At 44.9% G+C, this 21,827-nt stretch overlaps 1 protein-coding gene across 1 annotated transcript in view; it reads left to right on the forward strand.

Moving 5' to 3' along the window:
• Nucleotides 1–21,827, forward strand: part of LOC142311455 (fer-1-like protein 4) — a 239,263-nt gene that overhangs the window by 16,088 nt on the left and 201,348 nt on the right. The window contains exons 2-3 of the mRNA XM_075349905.1: nt 5,127–5,182; nt 19,626–19,714. Coding sequence (XP_075206020.1) covers nt 5,127–5,182; nt 19,626–19,714 — 145 coding nt within the window. The remainder of the gene's footprint in view (nt 1–5,126; nt 5,183–19,625; nt 19,715–21,827) is intronic.

Here is a 21,827-nt window from a genome sequence, read left to right on the forward strand (position 1 = left end):
ATCAATATGCAAGTCCATATTATGAGATTATAGATAAGCATACCTATGCAAATAAACATAGGCAGATTATAATGAGGGTAATATGGCTACCACATGGGCCTGAGACTTTGGAAGGGCCCATGGGCAAATTGTCCTCCTTATAATGTTTTGTGTGGCAACACATACTCACTTCCCTCCCGTTCCCCCAGCAAACATCTACACTACACTGCTGACAATACAGATCTGCAGTGCAGCTCCAGAGAAGCTCGTGTCACCGGCGCGATGATGTCTCCAGTGGAGCCCCACCGGGGGAATGGGAACAGGTGAGTATGTGGGGTTGTCAATGTGCACTACACGTGATCATGCAAACCTGTAAATAGAGATGTGGGAGAAAGGTCAATAATTCTACACGTAAAGTCTCTATGCGCGATGGATTTTATATTTCAACTAGCTATAGTACCCGGGCGTTGCCCGGGATAGTAACTGTCTCTCTGTCTCTCTCCCAGTCTCTGTCCATGTATCGCTGTCTGTCTGTCTCTTTCTTTGTCTTTCTGTGTCTATGTCTCTCTCTGTCTCTATCTTCCCGTCTGTCTCTTGCCCCGTCTGTCTCTTGCGCCATCTGTCTCTTTCCAGGTCTGTCACTTTCCCTGTCTGTCTCTTTCCCTATCTGTCTCTTTCCAGGTCTGTCTCTTTCCCCGTCTGTTTCTTTCCCCGTCTGTCTTTGTCTTCCTCTGTCTTTGTCTTCCTCTGTCTGTTTCTTTCCAGGTCTGTCTCTTTCCAGGTCTGTCTCTTTCCAGGTCTGTCTCTTTCTCCGTCTGTCTCTTTCCCTGTCTGTCTCTTTCCAGGTCTGTGTCTTTCCAGGTCTGTCTTTTTCCAAGTCTGTCTCTTTCCTCGTCTGTCTCTTTCCCCACCTGTCTCTTTCCCTACCTGTCTCTTTCTCCGTCTGTCTCTTTCCCCGTCTGTATCTTTCCAGGTCTGTGTCTTTCCAGGTCTGTCTCTTTCCAGGTCTGTCTCTTTCCAGGTCTGTCTCTTTCCAGGTCTGTCTCTTTCCAGGTCTGTCTCTTTCCAGGTCTGTCTCTTTCCAGGTCTGTCTCTTTCCTGGTCTGTCTCTTTCCCCGTCTGTCTCTTTCCTCATCTGTTTTTGTCTGTCTCTCTGTCTGTCTCTTTCCTCATCTGTCTCTTTTCAGATCTGTCTCTTTCCCTGTCTGTCTCTTTCCCAGTCTGTCTCTTTCCCTGTCTGCCTGTCTCTGTCTGTCTCTTTCTTTGTCTGTATCTCTGTTTCTTTCCCCCATTTGTCTCCTTCTAGGTCTGTCTCTTTCCCAGGTCTGTTTCTTTCCCCCATTTGTCTCCTTCTAGGTCTGTCTCTTTCCCAGGTCTGTCTCTTTCCCAGTCTGTCTCCCCGTCTCTTTTCCTGTCTCTTTCCTTGTCTGTCTTTGTCCATCTCTTTGTCTGTGTCTTTTCCTGTCTGTCTCTTTCCTTGTCTGCCTGTCTCTGTCTGTCTCTTTCCATGTCTGTTTCTATTTCTATGTCTCTTTCCCCGTCTGTCTCTATTAAGGTCTGTCTCTTTCCCCATCTATCTTTGTCTGTCTCTATGGCTGTCTCCTCTTTCCCTGTCTGCCTGTCTCTGTCCCTGTCTGCCTGCCTGTCTGTGTCTTTCCCCTTCTGTCTCTTTCCAGGTCTGTCTCTTTCCCCGTCTGTCTCTGTCTGTCTCTTTCCCCATCTGTCTCTCTCTTTTACCGTATGTCTGTCTCTCTCTTTCTCTTTGCCTGTCTGTCTGTCTCTCTGTCTGTGTCTATGTCTGTCTCTTTCTCTCTCTATCCGTCTCCCCACTGACATCATATTACCTCACACATAAGCTTCTTATACTGACAATGTCCTTTGTTCCATAGCAACCAATCATATATGCTATTAAAACCAGTAGTTCCAGGCTCCATTTACTTTAATAGAGTCATGTTTTTTGAAGAGTAACTGTAAAGCGTGGGGTTAAATTTTCCTGTCAAAACATAGTCTACGTCGTTCCCTGGGTCACATGAGGCGCGATTGTAAATGCGATGGTGCGGATTCCTTTAGCGGACATACAGACATTCATACACACATACATACACACATATGTACATACACTGAGCTTTATATATTAGATGTGGTCTCACTTACATTTAGCTTTAACCCTTTCACCCCCGGGGATTCTCCATTTTCGTTTTTTCCTCCCCTTTTCCAAGAAACATAACTTTTCTTATTTTTCCGTCAATTTACCTGTATGAGGGCTTGTTTTTTGTTTTTTTTTGCAGGACGAGTTGTACTTTTGAGGGAAACCATTCATTTTAGCATATAGTGTACTGGAAAATGGGAAAAAATTCCAAATGCAGTAAAATTGCAAAAAAAGTCCAATTGCACAATGGTTTTTTGAGGGTTTTTTTTTAAGTAACATGCTCAATATATGGTCAAATTGACCTGGCAATATGATTCTACAGGTCAGTACAAGTTCATAGAAAAAATAAATGGTGGTGGTTAAAAAAAAATCTGAAGTTTGTAAGAAAAAAAAAAGAGTAGCGATTTTGTCTCACATTTTCCAAGACCCATAGCGTTACAATTTTTCGGGATCTGGGGTTCAGTGACAGCTTATTTTTTGTGTCTTGAGCTGAAGTTTTTAATTATACCATTTTTGCGTGGATGCGATGTTTTGATCGCCTGTTATTGCATTTTATTACAATGTTGCAGCTAAGAAAAGTAATTTTGGTGTTTGGGATTTTTTTCCTCGCTACTTTGTGTACCAATTAGATTAATTGATTTTATATTTTGATAGATGGGGCATTTCTGACATACAGAGACACGTGTCAATCAAATCGGGCAGTCATGTCTCTCAAAATAGACCAAGGTTGAACGTTTCTCAAGGATCCCCTGATGCATACGGATGACTCACCTTATGTTTCTAAGTAGAACGTCAGACACTACCATATAACATTATTAAACCTTTTCTTATTACAGTTCCTCAGCAGCCACAAACCTCCGGTAACAGATCATATTGCTCGAGGCAACGTTGTTTCCTAAGACTTGTGTGCGCACTGAGCTACATTAGGGAGGATATTGTGGATGACGCAGGTTTGCAGCTGTAATTAAAATAAGAGGCACAAACAGATAATGATCCTCTTACTGAGCTGCTTCATATAACAGTATGGGAATAACGCAGATGATCTCTAACGGCGACTCTCCTGAATTAAATTAGATTATTTCTCTGATTACCTGGATTACTAAAAGTGTCTGCGTAATTTGTACTATCAGCGCTTCATATTTGTCATATAGATGTAGAGAAAACAGTCATTTTCTCCTGGATAAATACTGTATGTTAAAATAATTAAAGACACTTAAGTGAGAGAAGCGGTAAAACAAAGTTTTAGGAAGTCACTTAAATAACATCGGGCTACCCATGACAATACCTTTACAATTCATTGATTAAAATAATTAATATCATCAACAGAAACTATCTGAATTATTCAAGGGGTTTCCTATCAAATACTCCTTAGAAGTTTGGATTCACACGGTGGTATGGCTTCCGATGCAGTGCATCGGATGCGAGATGATAATGACCCTTGGCAACTGTGATTCAATCCTGCGATCGGATCACAGCTGCAGAAGAGAGGGTGAGTGCTGCAGAATAGAGGGAGCTGTTAATCTCCTCATCTCTTCCATTGTCAGCTGATGCAATTATCGCACTGCACTCGGGATGTTATCTGAGTGCAGTTAGATGTTTCGCTCACACCCACAGACTTGTGTGGGTGCAAGTGACACTTCTCTCGCTGATAATCGCAACATGTTGCGACTTTTCACTCATCCAGAATCTGGATAAGAAAAAAGCAGATCATCTGCTCTCCCTCTGACTAACATTGGTCCAAGTGCAACGCGAAATTTTCTCGCATTGCACTCATCCGAGTCATTTGGGAGAACAATGAGGGGTGCATCTTATAACCCGAATGTAGCTTACCGTGAGGTGGTAGAGTAGGGGTAGTAGGATGTAAGAGAAATGCTGTGGGCTGCTGGTGCTGCGCTGAGGGCTGCTGTGCTGGGGGCTGCTGGCACTGTGCTGGGGGCCGCTGTGCTGGTGGCCACTGTGCTGTGGACTGCTGGCACTGTGCCAAGAGCCGCTGTGCTGGTGGCTGCTGTGCTGGTAGCTGCTGTGCTGGGAGCTACTGGCGCTGTGCTACAGGCTGCTGTGCTGGGGGCCGCTGGGCGCTGTGCTGGGTGTTGCTGTGCTGATGGCTGAAAGCCGCTATGCTGGGGGGTAGTCAGGAAGGGGCCATCCTTAGGGCGGTGGTGCGGCTTCAAATAATGGCACCCGGAGTCGGTGCGTGCGCAGATGGAGCTTTCAACTCAAGGTCTTATCTGTGCATGTGCTGCCTCCAGCCCAGCAGCGAACTTAAGGAGGTGACGCGTACGAAGATGAGATCTCGGCTTGTCATTGAGCCGACAGCTCAATCTGCGCACGCACCAACTCTGGGCGCCATTTCTTTGAAGCCCGCACCGCCGACCTAACGATAGCCCCTGCTTCACCTCACCACCCGCAGCACAGTGGCCCGCAGCCCACAGCAGTTTCTGGATCTTGCCTACCTCAAGCCGCTCACAGCGAGCATTTGCGACACCCGCCGCACCATCACCCTGCTCCACCACCTCCCCTGCCTCCTGTGACCCCGCTCCACCACCACTGCTGCCCCCCTCTCCAGTAAGACACCACCAAATTATAAAACGAACCCCTCCCCCCTTTTTTTTACCTTTTTTTCTCTGAATTTGGGGTGCGTCTTATAATCCGGTGCATCTTATAAACTGAAAAAGACGGTACTTTTTTTCTAATTTACCATACCATGCTGGGTCCATTCAAAGTAGAGGACAAGCTGTATTCAATTCACACCCACTTTTCTTATAATCCAGGTGCAGCCGTAGTGAATGAGACAGATTTATCCTTATTAGTCAGCTTCCATTTCGTTTTACTTTTCTGTGGGGTTCATCAATGTTAGAATCTGGATACTTTTATCACTGCTTTTTTTATTTATTGAATTTTTATTATTATGACCATTCAGTTTAGCCACACTTGCTATAAAAGATATTTACAGCTACTTATCATTTTAAATACTGATCAATGTTTTCTTTTCCTAAAGGTTTTACTCATAAGACCAAAAAACTGAAAACTGAATCTAGAGCTGATTTTGGTGAGGTAAGTCTGCTACTGGCATTGTGCACTGGGAATTGTCACTCTGGAAAATGGACCTGGAATGGCGGGATCTTCACCTGAACTCTTTCTGAACCTATCTATCTACATGATAAAATATGATAGTGGGGGGTCTCACTGCTGAGATCCCCACTAGCTGTGGAATTAATGGCACTAGATAAGTGAGTAAAATAATCCCAAGAATGGATGTCCCAAGTCCTTCATGTGAAGGGCAGATGTGAAACTGCTATGTAAACGTCTATGCCCCAGAAGAAGTGAGTTGACAAGTGGTCAACTGTCAACTATGTGCTCCTATCGATTTATAGAGGTGAAAGGAGTGCTGCTCATGCATGCAAACTATCCCTCCATTCTCACAGGGGATATTGGGACCCCTGTTCTTGAGACCTGTAAAGATTCCAGCAGTCGGACCCCAACTGCTCATACCTCTAGCACCTCTCCTGGATAGGTGATACATGTTGTTTATAGGAATACCTCTTATTCATAGTCGTCATTACTGCATGACACCAGTGCTTCTATAGTATAGTGGTTGTCTACTTTGTGTTTAGAAGTGCGAGAAAAGCAGCCACCTGTAGTCAGGGATGAGGAAAGGCTTCATTTCACTTGGCGCCCCCAAAAATCTGTTTGGTGTGTTTGGTGTACTTGCCTAAAAAAATAAAACTTAATAAGCATTTATTCTGGATGACCAAGGGGATGAACAAGACTGACCAATTCAAAGGTGTAATTTGATACTCTTGGATCCCAATGTTGCTACTGTAATAGGGCACCCACCAACTATTAGTAATAGGTAAAATTGGGGATTAATTATGTGGCAGATTCGCCACTATTGCACTTTTAGCAATGCCAATGAACCAGTTCTCATTTACATTAAAGTACTGATACATTAGCTCTAACATAGTAGGGGGCCATATTATTTTCTGCCAGTGTTGTGTCCAAAAAAGTCCTTACAGCTCTCTTTCACTATGCCAACTGATTTTTTCCTCCAGTTTCCAGGAACAAAAAGTTACTGGGGTATAGCCCTGCCCACCCTTAATAGGTAATGAGGAATAATTATTTTTAGGAAGTGCGGTTCTGGGTGCATAGTTCTAATCCCTAACAGTCTCAGCCTATAGTAACATAGATAAAGAGATCTTTAGAAAAAATATTTCTAAAGATCCTTTATGATATGCTAATGAGGCCAGTGACTAATTGCAAGGGCATTAGTTCCCTTGGCTAGTCGACCTCCTTAGCATATAGGCTCACATACTAATGAATGCGCAGCATCAGAGGCGTTGTCGCTCACCTTTCTGCTGTTACCGCAGCTGACGCTGATTTTCGTCTCCGTGCGCATGATCAGAAATCCCCAGATTTCCGGTCATGTGTACTATGAAACCAGGTGTACGCATCCCGACTTCAAACTGGTGTATTGAGCATGTCTGAAAGTCCGGGGACTTCTGATCATGCGCACTGACCCTAAGCCTAGCATTCTAAGGCGGTGCAATAAACACAAGTACACGCGTCACTGCTGATGATAACGCTGGGCAATGAGCATTGAATAGCATGTTAGCACACCCCTGTGGCGCTCATTAGAATATCATAAAAGATATTTAGAAATACTTTTTCTAAAGATTTCTTTATGTATACTAGTGTATACAGTTATAAAAGCAAAAGGTGAAAGATACTTTGCAGTGCTTAGTAAGAAAGTCCTTTCGGCTCCCAGGGACATAGATGTATGCACAAATTCAACTGGCTTGGGTCCCAAAACTTGTGTCACATCAGGGAAATATTTAATATATTACATATAGTCCATCATTGGGGATGGGATGGAACATTATTCTCCTCATTCCTGGGGCCAACCATTGGGAGGGTACTTCATTACACATGTACACTGCCCCTTCCCCCCTCCAACTTTTGTATATGATATATGATACATAAGATAGGATTCTGGCCTGAAACATGTTGTAGTCACAGGATGTCCAGGATGTCACTATTTCATGTAGCAGTTTTATGCTTCCATTAATTACACTCTGAATTACCATAGTAAATATGGTGTGAGGTGCTAGAGGTGGCGGTCACCTGCTCATTGTGTTCGGACAAGGAGGATGAGGGAGCAATTTATATTTCACAGGGATTAGAGGAGTCAGATATGGGGGATTTAGACATGACATGTTTTATTCAAATCGATACATATACTGTAAATTACAGTGATCTACAGAATCTTCAGTACAGCTAGTATCGACCTTCTATACTTTACTCAACAAATAGTAATAATTTATCTTAAAGAAGTTTAAGTTAAGGCTTAAAGAAAACCTGTCACCTTCAGAAACACTGTTTATTTGCAGATATATTGGTATTACTGCCTTTCTGGATTACTGGAGCAACGGTTACAGAGAGGAAAGAGTATTATATTCTCCCTGTTGCCACTTGGTACCTGTCATAGTGGCAGTACAGGGAACGGTTAGAGTCATCAGTCACTTTACAGTGAATGCAGCTGTAATCATTCCTCGGCACACTGATTGACAGTCTGTTCTGCAGCATGTGTGCAGAGCAGGCTGTCAATCGAAGTGCAGAGGCTACTTTGAGTCTGAAGCATGGGAGAAGCACAAGGACACTAAAGCTTGCCGGATCCATTAGAGCCTACTGGCAGCGGGTGCTTCTCATCTAAATGACTGACAATTCTGACTCGTAACCTAAACAATGAGCTGTAAACTATAGAATTAAAGATTTGGGATGATCGAATATCACAAATATTCGGCAATATTCGGCTTCGCGAATATTCGACGCATAGGTCGCCGCTATGCGAATATTCGATGCGCAATGTAAGGCTATGGGAAGCCCGAATGGTTGCTACTTGACAACTATTCGGGTTTTCCATAGACTTAAGCGGGCTTTACACGCTGCGACATCGCTTGCATCGGCTAGCGATGTTGAGCGCGGTAGCACCCATCCCCGTCGTACGTGCGATATTGTGTGATCACTGCCGTAGCGAACATTATCGCTACGGCAGCGTCACACACACTTACCTGCTCTGCGACGTCGCTCTGGCCGGCAAACCGCCTCCTTTCTAAGGGGGCAGTTCGTGCGGCGTCACAGCGACTTCACACGGCAGGCATCCAATAGAAGCGGAGGGGCGGAGATGAGCGGGACGTAACATCCCGCCCACCTCCTTCCTTCCGCATTGCCGGTGGAGGTAAGTAAGGAGATGTTCGTCGCTCCTGCGGTGTCACACACAGTGATGTGTGGTGCTGCAGGAATGAGGAACAACATCGCTAATAAACAGAAAATGACTTTTTGTTTCAGGACGACCTCTCCGCAGCAAACGATTTTGACCGATTTTGCGATCGTTTAAGATCACTCATAAGTGTCACACACTGCGATATCGTTAATAATGCCGGATGTGCGTCACAAACACCATGACCCTGACGATAATTCATTAACGATATCGTAGCATGTAAAGCCCGCTTTACATTGCACATCGAATATTTGAAAATAGTCGAATAGCGGCGACCTATTTGTCGAATATGGACGTAGCCGAATATTTGAGGTATTTGATCATCCCTATTAAAAATCCCTCCTTTTTTTGAGAACAGAGACAAGTTTTAATAAGAGGTAAATTGCAAAGTTTCTTATTTTTCCAAGCACTTTGCGATTTTAACCATTAAAGAACTAGACAAGCCCTTTAAGGACAAGTCATGAATCACTTTCGTGCCAAGGAAACACATTTTTTAACTAGTTTCCCCTTTAAGCTCTGCATTACAATGTCTTCATATTGTGTTAGATTATTTGTTTAGTAGGTAGGTCAGGAATGACAGCACTGTAAAACCAGAATAGCCTACAGGGACATTCCTTGCACAGTCAGTAAAGTTGTGTAAACCCTTGTTCAGCCGACAGCTACCTCTTCTTAGACGGAACCTGTGCGTTTCTTTAATAAAGAAAGGGCAATATCTACTATGGAATCAAGATCCAACATGCTTAATACCACTATCTCCTCAAATCTGCTGTCAGAAGACAGTCGAGAGGCTGACACTCATTGTATTGTTAGCCAAACCAGCCAGCTATGCAAGGAATGGAAAGGAAAATGATGTGAATATGCTGCATGATGTAGGCTTGTAATCTGCAGGAAAACAAGTTGCAAGGAATTATTTTTAGTTATAACTACATAATGGTGTAATAATTCTAGATATAGTTTTGGTCTTGTGTCTGAAAGTTAAAGCAAAGAAAAAAATCATAATACAAGTGCTTCTCAATAAATTAGAATATCATCAAAAAATTAATTTATTTCAGTAATTCAATACAAAAAGGGAAACACATCTATTATATAGAGTCATTACACACAGAGTGATCTATTTCAAGTCCTTATTTCTGTTAATGTTGATGATTATGGCTTACAGCCAATGAAAACCTAAAAGTTATTATCTCAGAAAATTAGAATAATTACCACAAAACACCTGCAAAGGCTTCCTAAGCATTTAAAATGGTCCCTTAGTTTTGTTCAGTAGGCTACACAATCACGGGGAAGACTGCTGACATGACAAATGTCCAGAAGGCAGTTATACACACAGTCCATAAGGAGGGTAAGCCAAAAATGGTCATTGCTAAAGCAGCTGGCTATTCACAGAGTGCTGTATCCAAGCATATTAATAGAAAGTTGAGTGGAAGGAAAAAGTGTGGTAGAAAAAAGTGCAAAAGCAGCCGGGATAACCACAGCCTTGATAGGATTGTTACAAAAAGGCCATTAAAAAATTGGGGGAGATTCACATGGAGTGGACTGCTGCTGGAGTCAGTGCTTCAAGAGCCACCACACACAGACATATCCAGAACATGGGCTACAAGTGTCACATTCCTTGTGTCAAGCCACTCATGACCAATAGACAATGCCAGAAGCACCTTACCCGGGCCAAGGAGAAAAAGAACTGGACTGTTGCTCAGTGATCCAAGGTGTTGTTTTCAGATGAAAGTACATTTTGCATCTCATTTGGAAAACAAGGTCCCAGAGTCTGGAGGAAGAGTGGAGGGGCCACAATCCAAGCTGCTTGAGGTCTAGTGTGAAGTTTCCACAATCAGTGATGGTCATGGAGCCATGTAATCTGCTGGTATAGGTCCACTGTGTTTTATCAAGACCAAAGTCAGCGCAGCCATCTAGCAGGAAATTTTAGAGCATTTCATGCTTTCCTCTGCCGACAAGCTTTTTGGAGATAGAAATTTCATTTTCCAGCAGGAACTGGCACCTGTCCACACAGCCAAAAGTACCAATACCTGGTTTAATAACCACAGAATTACGGTGCTGATTGGCCAACAAACTCGCCTGACCTAAACTCCATAGAGAATGTATGGGTTATTGTCAAGAGGAAGATGAGAGACACTGGACCCAACAATGCAGACATGCTGAAGACTGCTATCAAAACAACCTGGGCTTCCATAACACCTCAGCAGTGCCACAGGCTGATCGCCTCCATGCCACGCCGCATTGATGCAGTAATTCATGCAAAAGGATCCTCAACAAAGTATTCAATGCATTTAATGTACAGATTTTTCAGTAGGCCAACATTTCTGAGCTAAAAATCATTTTTTCAGTTGGTCTTATATAATATTCTAATTTTCTGAGATAATGACTTTTGTGTTTTCATTAGCTGTAAGCCGTAGTCATCAACATTAACAGAAATAAACACTTGAAATAGATCACTCTGTGTATAATGACTCTATATAATATATGTTTCCCTTTTGTATTGAATTACAGAAATAAATTAACTTTTGGAGGATATTCTAATTTATTGAGATGCACTTGTATGTGTTTGATGTCAATAATTGTACCAATGGAGGGCACTACTAAATTATATTCAAGGATCTCTTTTACATACCATGAAACATTTAGGGCAATATTTAAAGAAAGAAGGTATGCATGCAAAAAAGGATTACATTAAAAATCTTTATTATTGTTAGAAAAACAAAACCACAGAAAAAAACATTTGTTTAAAACCATTAAAAGCACAAAAAGCCATATTCACATATCCAGCCTAATGTGAATTTGAAATAGGCCTCCCCAAAAGACCAAGTCGTGGACACAGTGACTAATGTTTGTTATGAGTGATGTTAATGAATGGCGCAGATAATGCACTTATGCCGTGAGTGTCCCATGCATTCAGGTATATAAGTGCTAAAGAAACACAACAAAATAAAACACAATATCACCACAATATCAAATACAAATAATTAAAATGTACATTAATGCTGGATCCTTAAAGAATACACAATAAGGTAAGGTACAGTAATATTACCATGTACGTATATTCGCATCTATTAATTACAAATGGTCGAAATACACATAAGTGCTAGATCCTGGTTAATAAAAATATATCATTGTGCATTATTTGTCCATAACATTAACCAATAGGTAAGGATAAGGCTGCACATCAAACATAAATAATAGTATAATGCTACTAGAAGGTGGCCCGATTCTACGCATCGGGTATTCTAGAATTTACGTATTGTGTAGTTCATGTATGATTTTTGTTATATATATAGATGTTGTGTGTACTTACCAAGTGTTTGTGTAGGGCGCTCTACATGTTCTGGGTGTTGTCTGGGTGTGGCGGGGGGTGAGAGCGGTGTTGTATGTGTGTTGCGTGTGTTGCGTTGTTTGTGGAGCGCTGTGTGTCTGTAGCGTTGTGTGTGTGTGTGTGTGTGTGTGTTGCGCGGTTTGTGTGTGTGTGGTGTGTTTTGGGGGAGGTATGCTTTGTGCAATGTGTGTGTTGTGCGGTATGTGCGTATATTTATGTATGCCGCGGTGTTTGTGTGTTGGGTGTTGTGTGTGTGCAGCGTTGTCTGTGTGTGTGGGTGTCTGTGTAGGGCGGTGTTTGTGGTTCCCAGTGTGTGTGTGTGTGGTGTGTTGTGCAGTGCGCGTGTGTGTGGTGTGTTGTGCAGTGCGTGTGTGTGTGTGTTGGGGGGAGGTGTGCACCTCCCATCGTGCTCCATCCCCCATGCTGCGCACCCCCCATCATGCTCCATCCCCCATGCTGCGCACTCCCCATCGTGCTCCATCCGCCATGCTGCGCACTCCCAAATGTGGTCCATCCGCCATGCTGCGCACTCCCAAACGTGGTCCATCCACCATGCTGCGCACTCCCAAACGTGGTCCATCCGCCATGCTGCGCACTCCCAAACGTGCTCCATCCGCCATGCTGTGCACCTCCCATCATGCTCCATCCCCCATGCTGCGCACTCCCCATCGTGCTCCATCTCCCATGCTGCGCACCCCCCATCGTGCTCCATCCCCCATGCTGCGCACTCCCCATCGTGCTCCATCCGCCATGCTGCGCACCCCCAAACGTGCTCCATCAACCATGCTGCGCACTCCCAAACGTGGTCCATCCGCCATGCTGCGCACTCCCAAACGTGCTCCATCCGCCATACTGCGCACTCCCCATCGTGCTGCATCCCCCATGCTGCGCACTCCCAAACGTGCTCCATCCGCCATGCTGCGCACTCCCAAACGTGCTCCATCCGCCATGCTGCGCACTCCCAAACGTGGTCCATCCGCCATGCTGCGCACTCCCAAACGTGGTCCATCCGCCATGCTGCGCACTCCAAAACGTGCTCCATCCGCCATGCTGCGCACTCCCCAACGTGCTCCATCCGCCATACTGCGCACTCCCAAACGTGCTCCATCTGCCATACTGCGCACTCCCCATCGTGCACCATCCGCCATGCTGCGCACTCCCAAACATGCTCCATCCGCCATGCTGCGCACTCCCAAACGTGCTCCATCCGCCATGCTGCGCACTCCCAAACGTGCTCCATCCGCCATGCTGCGCACTCCCAAACGTGCTCGATCCGCCATGCTGCGCACTCCCAAACATGGTCCATCCGCTATGCTGCGCACTCCCAAACGTGCTCCATCCGCCATGCTGCGCACTCCCAAACGTGCTCCATCCGCCATGCTGCGCACTCCCAAACGTGCTCCATCCGCCATTCTGCGCACTCCCAAACGTGCTCCATCCGCCATGCTGCGCACTCCCAAACGTGCTCCATCCGCTATGCTGCGCACTCCCAAACGTGGTCCATCCGCCATGCTGCGCACTCCCAAACGTGCTCCATCCCCCATGCTGCGCACTCCCAAACGTGGTCCATCCGCCATGCTGCGCACTCCCAAACGTGCTCCACCCCCATGCTGCGCACTCCCCATCGTGCTCCATCCCCCATGCTGCGCACCCCCCATCGTGCTCCATCCCCCATGTTGCACCAGCATCAGCCTCTCTGCCCGCAGCATCAGCCTCTCTCCTCCCAGAATCAGCCTCTCTCCTCCCAGCATCGGCCTCTCTCCTCCCAGCATCGGCCTCTCTCCTCCCAGCATCAGCCTCTCTCCTCCCAGCATCAGCCTCTCTCCTCCCAGCATCAGCCTCTGTCCTTCCAGCATCAGCCTCTGTCCTCCCAGCATCAGCCTCTGTCTTCCCAGCATCAGCCTTTTCTGTCCCCAGCATCAGCCTCTCTTTTCCCAGCCTACCCCAGCCTCAGCCTCCCCCAGCATCAGCCTCTCTTCTCTCAGCCTCCCCCTCCCAGCCTTCCCCAGGATCAGCCTCTCTCTTCCCAGCCTCCTCCAGCACGCCGTGCTCCTCTGCCGACACTCACAGATCCGATCGCATACACTCACACACACACACCCCCGATCGCATACACTCACACACACCCGATCGCATACACTCACACACACCCGATCGCATACACTCACGCACACACACATTGACGATATTACACATACGCGCTCACACTCTCAACATCCGGAGGTACCACATGCTTCTGGCCATGTGATCCTCCGGCAGGTCCTGGAAGCTCACTGCACAGTATCGCCGCCAAGAAGCAAGCGATATCCCAGGATGTTGTGAGTGTGTGGATGCGATGTGATGTGTGTGTGAGAGTGAGTGTGTGGATGTGATGTGTGTGTGTGAGAGTGAGTGTGATCTGATGTGTGTGTGTGTATGTTCCGCTGCTGCAGGACCTTGATGCGCTGGTAACTATGCTACCATGGTTACCAGCGTATCTCGACCCCCGCTCGCACGGGAGCCCACACCAGCATACGGCGGCAACCCCAGCAATGCGAGGGTATGTGTCGGCTGGGTTGGCGGCGTACGCTGATGTGGGCTCCCGGGGGTACAGTACTCACCTGGGAGTCGTGGCTCTTTGTCGGTTTGGGGAATGCGTGCGGGGGGCGGGGCCAGAGCGAGCGTGCATTGCGTGAGGAGGGCGGGGCGTGGGCGAGTTTCCAATGCCTGCAGGGTGCCGGGGCGAGAGGCCAATCCGTGTGGGGGGCGGAGCCTGGGCGAGCGGCAGGCCAATCTGTGTTGGGGCGGAGCCTTGGCGAGTGGCCAATCTGTGCGGGGGGGCGGGGCCATGGCGAGCCCAGCGGCCAATCAGCTTTGTGTCACCGTAAGGACACAATTTTGGAGCAAGACAGACAGACAGACAGAATAAGGCAATTATATATATAGATAAGCATACCGAAAAACATTGAAGCATACAATGAAAAATGCCACTTGCTAACTTGAAAGTGTGAATAATGAAATGCATACCTGCCATGAATATTAGGAAAAAGGAGATATTTAGCAATCGCATTTGTAGTGTCCAGAAAAGCCACTACTAATGTGTGTTCTGTATTATCTATGTGATTACATTTGTGACACCTATTCCCCACCTTGGGAGGAGGTAAATTATTTAGCGTTGTGCTGCCCTCTACTGCCTTGCTTTGGTATTGCAATTGATTTGAAAGCAAGGAAGTGGCTGTTGGGGGGCGGAGCTTGAGGAGGCAGTTTAAAAGAAAAACCGGTTAGATGCGGTTGAGTTGCTGTGATGCAGCAGAAAAAAAAGAGACCTCCATTGAGATATGCGGGGAGTGTAATTATCACACTATTCGGAGCGCCCCGTTTCTGCAACAACAGAGTACTGAAAAACGCAGTTAATCCAATAGCTAGTGACATCCATCCTCCCAAGGCCGGGATAGGAAAAACGCTTGAACTAGTCCACTGTGTAAGAGATCTCTTTATTTATTGCTATGAAATGACTGTCTATTGGAAATTAAAAAAAAAACTTTGATTGACTAAAGGTTGGCTACAAGATTTCAGTAAAGTTCCTTCAGCGGCCTTATACCTGGCAGATATCACCACAATTCATAGTCTCCTATCTCTGTTATTTTTCTCTTTATAATTTGCCACCTAACCTAGGGATTTGCTGGAGCCATCGGAGCCACCGTGACCTGAACATCCTCTGAGGTAGTAGGCCCGGCTTCTCACAAGGCGGTTCCGGCAATTACACATTGATCAATGTAACTGAGCCCCAAAACCTCGTCAAGGTATATCTCTATATTGGGGTCCCTAGCTCTATGACCCTAACTATGTGTCATCTCAGAGCTGTGTTCACATTCAGAAAAAAAAATAAATAATAATTTTTGGCTTGCACTCATAATATATACTAGTGCTCACTTCAGTTATCCCATTTATTAATCAATAGGTAACAGCATACATCTGCCCCTGATGAAGCTTCTAGTGTAGTGGTGATACACGTGAGGACTCAACCCAAGAGCCCAACATACACGCTGTTTCCTGGATACCCCAACACAACATGCGTATCCTGCTGACATTACTGGTTGTGCTAGTAAGGTGGCTCAGGATTTAGATAACATCAATATCGCCTGACTTTATATGTTAAACACTCACTGGTTTATTTCATGTTATTACTATGTATGCTGTGAACCATTGGTTGATGTTATGTACAAATAATGCACCCGAGCTGCCATATCAGTGACTTCCAACGGTGTTCAGGTCAACTCCGGGTCCCAAACCAAACTTTATCTAAAGTCTGGCTGAACCTGGAGAACCCGAACTTCAGGTCCGCTCATCTCTAATCCTGACCACTAAGGGAACTTAGTACAGGGGGCATCCTGATGAGATAATGCATTAAAGATAATAAAGAAATACCAAGTCACTCTATGTCACTTCACAGCACGGAAGTGATGTAGCTACTCTTGCTTTCTGTTCAGAGCAAATAACATACTGACTAATGTGGAGTGAATGCGTGCATTGCCCACTGGGGACATACTACTATTTTATTGGAGGACTTTTCCCTGACACTTATCAGTTTTACTACAACCCCTGGCAAAAATTATGGAATCACCTGGCTCTGAGGATGTTCATTCAGTTGTTTACTTTTGTTTAAAAAAAAGCATATCACAGACATGGCACAAAACTAAAGTGATTTCAAATGGCAACTTTCTTGCTTTAAGACACACTAAAAAAAATCATGAAAACATAATGTGCTAGCCAGTAACGGTTACTTTACAAGACCAAACAGGGGGGAAAATTATGGAATCACTCAATTACAGTCAGGGCCAGAAATATTTGGACAGTGACACAAGTTTTGTTATTTTGGCTGTTTACAAAAACATGTTCAGAAATACAATTATATATATAATATGGGCTGAAAGTGCACACTCCCAGCTGCAATATGAGAGTTTTCACATCCAAATCGGAGAAAGGGTTTAGGAATCATAGCTCTGTAATGCATAGCCTCCTCTTTTTCAAGGGACCAAAAGTAATTGGACAAGGGACTCTAAGGGCTGCAATTAACTATGAAGGCGTCTCCCTCGTTAACCTGTAATCAATGAAGTAGTTAAAAGGTCTGGGGTTGATTACAGGTGTGTGGTTTTGCATTTGGAAGCTGTTGCTGTGACCAGACAACATGCGGTGTAAGGAACTCTCAATTGAGGTGAAGCAGAACATCCAGAGGCTGAAAAAAAAGAAAACATCCATCAGAGAGATAGCAGACATGCTTGGAGTAGCAAAATCAACAGTCGGGTACATTTTGAGAAAAAAGGAATTGACTGGTGAGCTTGGGAACTCAAAAAGGCCTGGGCGTCCACGGATGACAACAGTGGTGGATGATCGCCGCATACTTACTTTGGTGAAGAAGAACCCGTTCACAACATCAACTGAAGTCCAGAACATTCTCAGTGAAGTAGGTGTATCTGTCTCTAAGTCAACAGTAAAGAGAAGACTCCATGAAAGTAAATACAAAGGGTTCACATCTAGATGCAAACCATTCATCAATTCCAAAAATAGACAGGCCAGAGTTAAATTTGCTGAAAAACACCTCATGAAGCCAGCTCAGTTCTGGAAAAGTATTCTATGGACAGATGAGACAAAGATCAACCTGAACTAGAATGATGGGAAGAAAAAAGTTTGGAGAAGAAAGGGAACGGCACATGATCCAAGGCACACCACATCCTCTGTAAAACATGGTTGAGGCAACGTGATGGCATGGGCATGCATGGCTTTCAATGGCACTGGGTCACTTGTGTTTATTGATGACATAACAGCAGACAAGAGTAGCCGGATGAATTCTGAAGTGTACCGGGATATACTTTCAGCCCAGATTCAGCCAAATGCCGCAAAGTTGATCGGACGGCGCTTCATAGTACAGATGGACAATGACCCCAAGCATACAGCCAAAGCTACCCAGGAGTTCATGAGTGCAAAAAATTGGAACATTCTGCAATGGCCAAGTCAATCACCAGATCTTAACCCAATTGAGCATGCATTTCACTTGCTCAAATCCAGACTTAAGACGAAAAGACCCACAAACAAGCAAGACCTGAAGGCTGCGGCTGTAAAGGCCTGGCAAAGCATTAAGAAGGAGGAAACCCAGCGTTTGGTGATGTCCATGGGTTCCAGACTTAAGGCAGTGATTGCCTCCAAAGGATTCGCAACAAAATATTGAAAATAAAAATATTTTGTTTGGGTTTGGTTTATTTGTCCAATTACTTTTGACCTCCTAAAATGTGGAGTGTTTGTAAAGAAATGTGTACAATTCCTACAATTTCTATCAGATATTTTTGTTCAAACCTTCAAATTAAACGTTACAATCTGCACTTGAATTCTGTTGTAGAGGTTTCATTTCAAATCCAATGTGGTGGTATACAGAGCCCAACTCGCGAAAATTGTGTCACTGTCCAAATATTTCTGGACCTTACTGTATGAGGAAAAAATTATGGAATCACCCTGTAAATTTTCATTCCCAAATCTAACACCTAACACCTGCATCAAATAAAATCTGCTCATTAGTCAGCATCTAAAAAGGAGTGATCACACCTTGGATAGCTGTTGAATCATGGCTCCAACACGAGAGATGTCAATTGAAACAAAGGAGAGGATTATCAAACTCTTAAAAGAAGGTAAATCATCACGCAATGTTGCAAAAGATGTTGGTTGTTCACAGTCAGCTGTGTCTAAAATCTGGACCAAATACAAACAACATGGGAAGGTTGTTGAAGGCAAACATACTGGTTGACCAAGGAAGACATCAAAGCATCAAGACAGGAAACTTAAAGCAATATGTCTCCAAATCAGGAAATGCACAACAAAACAAATGAGGAACGAATGGGAGGAAACTGGAGTCAATGTCTGTGACTGAACTGTAAGAAACTACCTAAAGGAAATGGGATATGCATACAGAACAGCTAGACAATAAAAAGATGACTGCCTGAAGAAAACATGTAAGTTTCCACAGTCATTGATGATATGGGGATCCATGTCAGGTTAAGGCACTGGGGAGATGGCCGTCATTACATCTTCAATAAATGCCCAAGTTTACATTGAAATTTTGGACACTTTTCTTATCCCATCAATTGAAAGGATGTTTGGGGATGATGAAATCATTTATCAAGATGATAATGCATCCTGCCATAGAGCAACAACTGTGAAAACATTCCTTGAAAGAAGACATGTAAGGTCAATGACATGACCTGCAAATAGTCCTGATCTCAATCCAATTGAAAAACTTTTGTGGAAGTTGAAGAAAATGGTCCATGATAAGGCTCCAACCGGCAAAGCTGATCTGGCAACAGCAATCAGAGAAAGTTGGAGCCAGATTGATGAAGAGTACTGTTTGTCACTCATTAAGTCCATGCCTCAGAGACTGCAAGCTGTTATAAAAGCCAGAGGTGGTGCAACAAAATACTAGTGAGGTATTGGAGTGTTCTTTTCTTTGTTTGTTTTTCATTGATTCCATAATTTTTTCCTCATAATTGAGTGATTCCATAATTTCCCCCCCTGTTTGGTCTGGAAAAGTAACCGTTACTGGCTAGCACATTATGTTTTCATGATTTTTTTATTGTTTCTTAAAGCCAGAAAGTTGCCATTTGAAATGACTTAGTTTTGTGCCATGTCTGTGATCTGCTTTTTTTAAACAAAAGTAGACAACTGAATGAACATCCTCAGAGCCAGGTGAGTCCATGATTTTTGCCAGGGGTTGTAGAAATTGAACATGGAATTTATATTTCCCACCGCAGGAAAGTAAATCTATAAATGAATACCAATGTCAACAGTGATAATGTAGATAAATTTAATAATATGGCGGAAGTGACAAAGCAAGAAGTGTTCTAATGCAATCTGGTTTGATTTTTATACAGCATTTTCGATGGCCTCAGTATGGGAAAATTGCATCTGAGGAAGTCCTTACTGTGAAGGTTTACAATTGTAGCAAAGTTTTCACCAACAGGTAAATTTTACATTCTATTGTACAAGTAGCACAGATAGAAATGAAATGTTAAATAGGTTTATGTAATATTTCAACATCTATCATTTTTTAGTAATTTCAATGGACCTAAAATAAAAAAGAAGCAAATCTATATGTTTCTACGGTAACAGACAACAAACAAACCCTGTGTAGTGAAGGCCCTGTCACACACAGAGATAAATCTGCGGCAGATCTGTGGTTGCAGTGAAATTGTGGACAATCAGTGCCAGGTTTGTGGCTGTGTACAAATGGAACAATATGTCCATGATTTCACTGCAACCACAGATCTGCCAAAGATTTATCTCTGTGTGTGACGGGGCCTTGAGATTCTGCTGTCTCACTCAGATTCCTCAGATGGGCTCAGATAGCAATAGGCACAAGGAAAATGTGTTTTAAAGAGAACGTGTCACCTTGGAAAACAACTATTTACCTGTAGATACAGAGTTAATCTATAGGTAAATAGCATTACATTTCTGCCTGAACTTATTATCTACCAGGAGCCGCTGGCTTTCAGTCTTGGGGGAGTGTACAGAGCGGTTACAGTCACTGCTCACACCATTTGTTACGGTTCGGGGTCCTTCTGAGTCCCGAACCAGTCCAGTCCCATCATTGACTCCCACATTGGGATCAGTTGACTCCATGGCGCCACCTATCCGTCGCTCGAGGTGTAGGGCTGACAGGCATCAGATGGCTAGAGTGCTCATTTAGCACTACTGCGCATGCATGGGTTCCTGCAGCCTCTCCAGGTACTAAGTGTGGGATTACCGCTATCGCGCATGCGTGTGACATCATCGCTGACGTGGCGGCCGCTGATTGGCTCGTGGTGATGTCAGCAATGACACGGTGGCCGCCGATTGGTCACGGTGAAGTCAGCGGTGACGTGGCAGCTGCGGGATGGCCGCAACCGACGCCATTACCTCATGCCATGTGGCCTGAGGCAGGGAGGAGACCATAAAAGGCTCGTAGCCATGCCCATCGGGGCGCAAGCGTTACAATGTCTATGGCGTCAGTTCACTGAACAGATTGTGCTGCTTGTATGCAGTTATTCCTTCACAATCTTATCCTGCAGAGTCAGTGGCAGGTGTATGTGTATATAGGACAGTAGTAGGCAGGGCTAGGGTGTCAATGCTGGACGCCACAATTCTCTGGTAACGCAGCGTGGTTAAGGTCAGCTCCTGTCCTACTAGTGTGTATGTGTTTTAGGGATAGGCGCCGGTACCAGGTATTCATATCTCGGTACAGCTGTGTCTTGGCACGGTGAGGGTCAGGGTCCACATGGTCTGACGTGCCCTCTAGGCACATGACAGGTAGTCTGCAGTGTCAGTGGCAGACTTGTGTGTGTGTACCTGTCCATGGGTGCCCAGTGATGCTAACTGGGTATCCCATGCGGTTTGATGTGTTCCTACACACGTGACCGATACCCGTGTTCCTGTGAAGCTAACAGGGACACGCTACACGTTGGGGTGTGCCCTTAACATCCCCTTTGTTCGCATTTGGGTTTTCCTTAGTTGCTATATCCGTCGTCCAGTCCCGTAGCGGCCTTGTCATCTGCCCGTCGGACTTCGGGCGATGATTGGCTTCATATTATTTTATATCCAATCGGCCCCTCCGTAACACCATTGCTCAATATTATGTGAGTAGTGGCAGTAAGCACATTCCCCACACTTTGATTGACAACTGGCTCTACAGTGCATCTGTGCAGAGTGAGTTATAATTCAAAGTCTCAGGGAGTGTTTATAACCACAGCTCACAGTATAGTGAGCAATGCTGTGAGCGGTGACTGCAGCCGCTCTGTGCACTCCCCTATGACTGAAAGCTGGCGGCTCCCAATAGGAAATAAGTTAATTTCTTTGTCGCTCCATTGGGAGACCCAGACAATTGGGTGTATAGCTTCTGCCTCCGGAGGCCACACAAAGTATTACACTTTAAAAAGTGTAACCCCTCCCCTCTGCATATACCCCCCCCCCTGCATCACGGGCTCCTCAGTTTTCATGCTTTGTGTTGAAGGAGGCACACATTCACTCATGCTCCCATTTTAGTCAGCAGCAGCTGCTGATTGTATCGGATGGAAGAAAAGAGGGCCCCTAACAGGGCC

Source organism: Anomaloglossus baeobatrachus, chromosome 5 (assembly GCF_048569485.1).
Source record: "Anomaloglossus baeobatrachus isolate aAnoBae1 chromosome 5, aAnoBae1.hap1, whole genome shotgun sequence".
NCBI lineage: Eukaryota > Metazoa > Chordata > Amphibia > Anura > Aromobatidae > Anomaloglossus > Anomaloglossus baeobatrachus.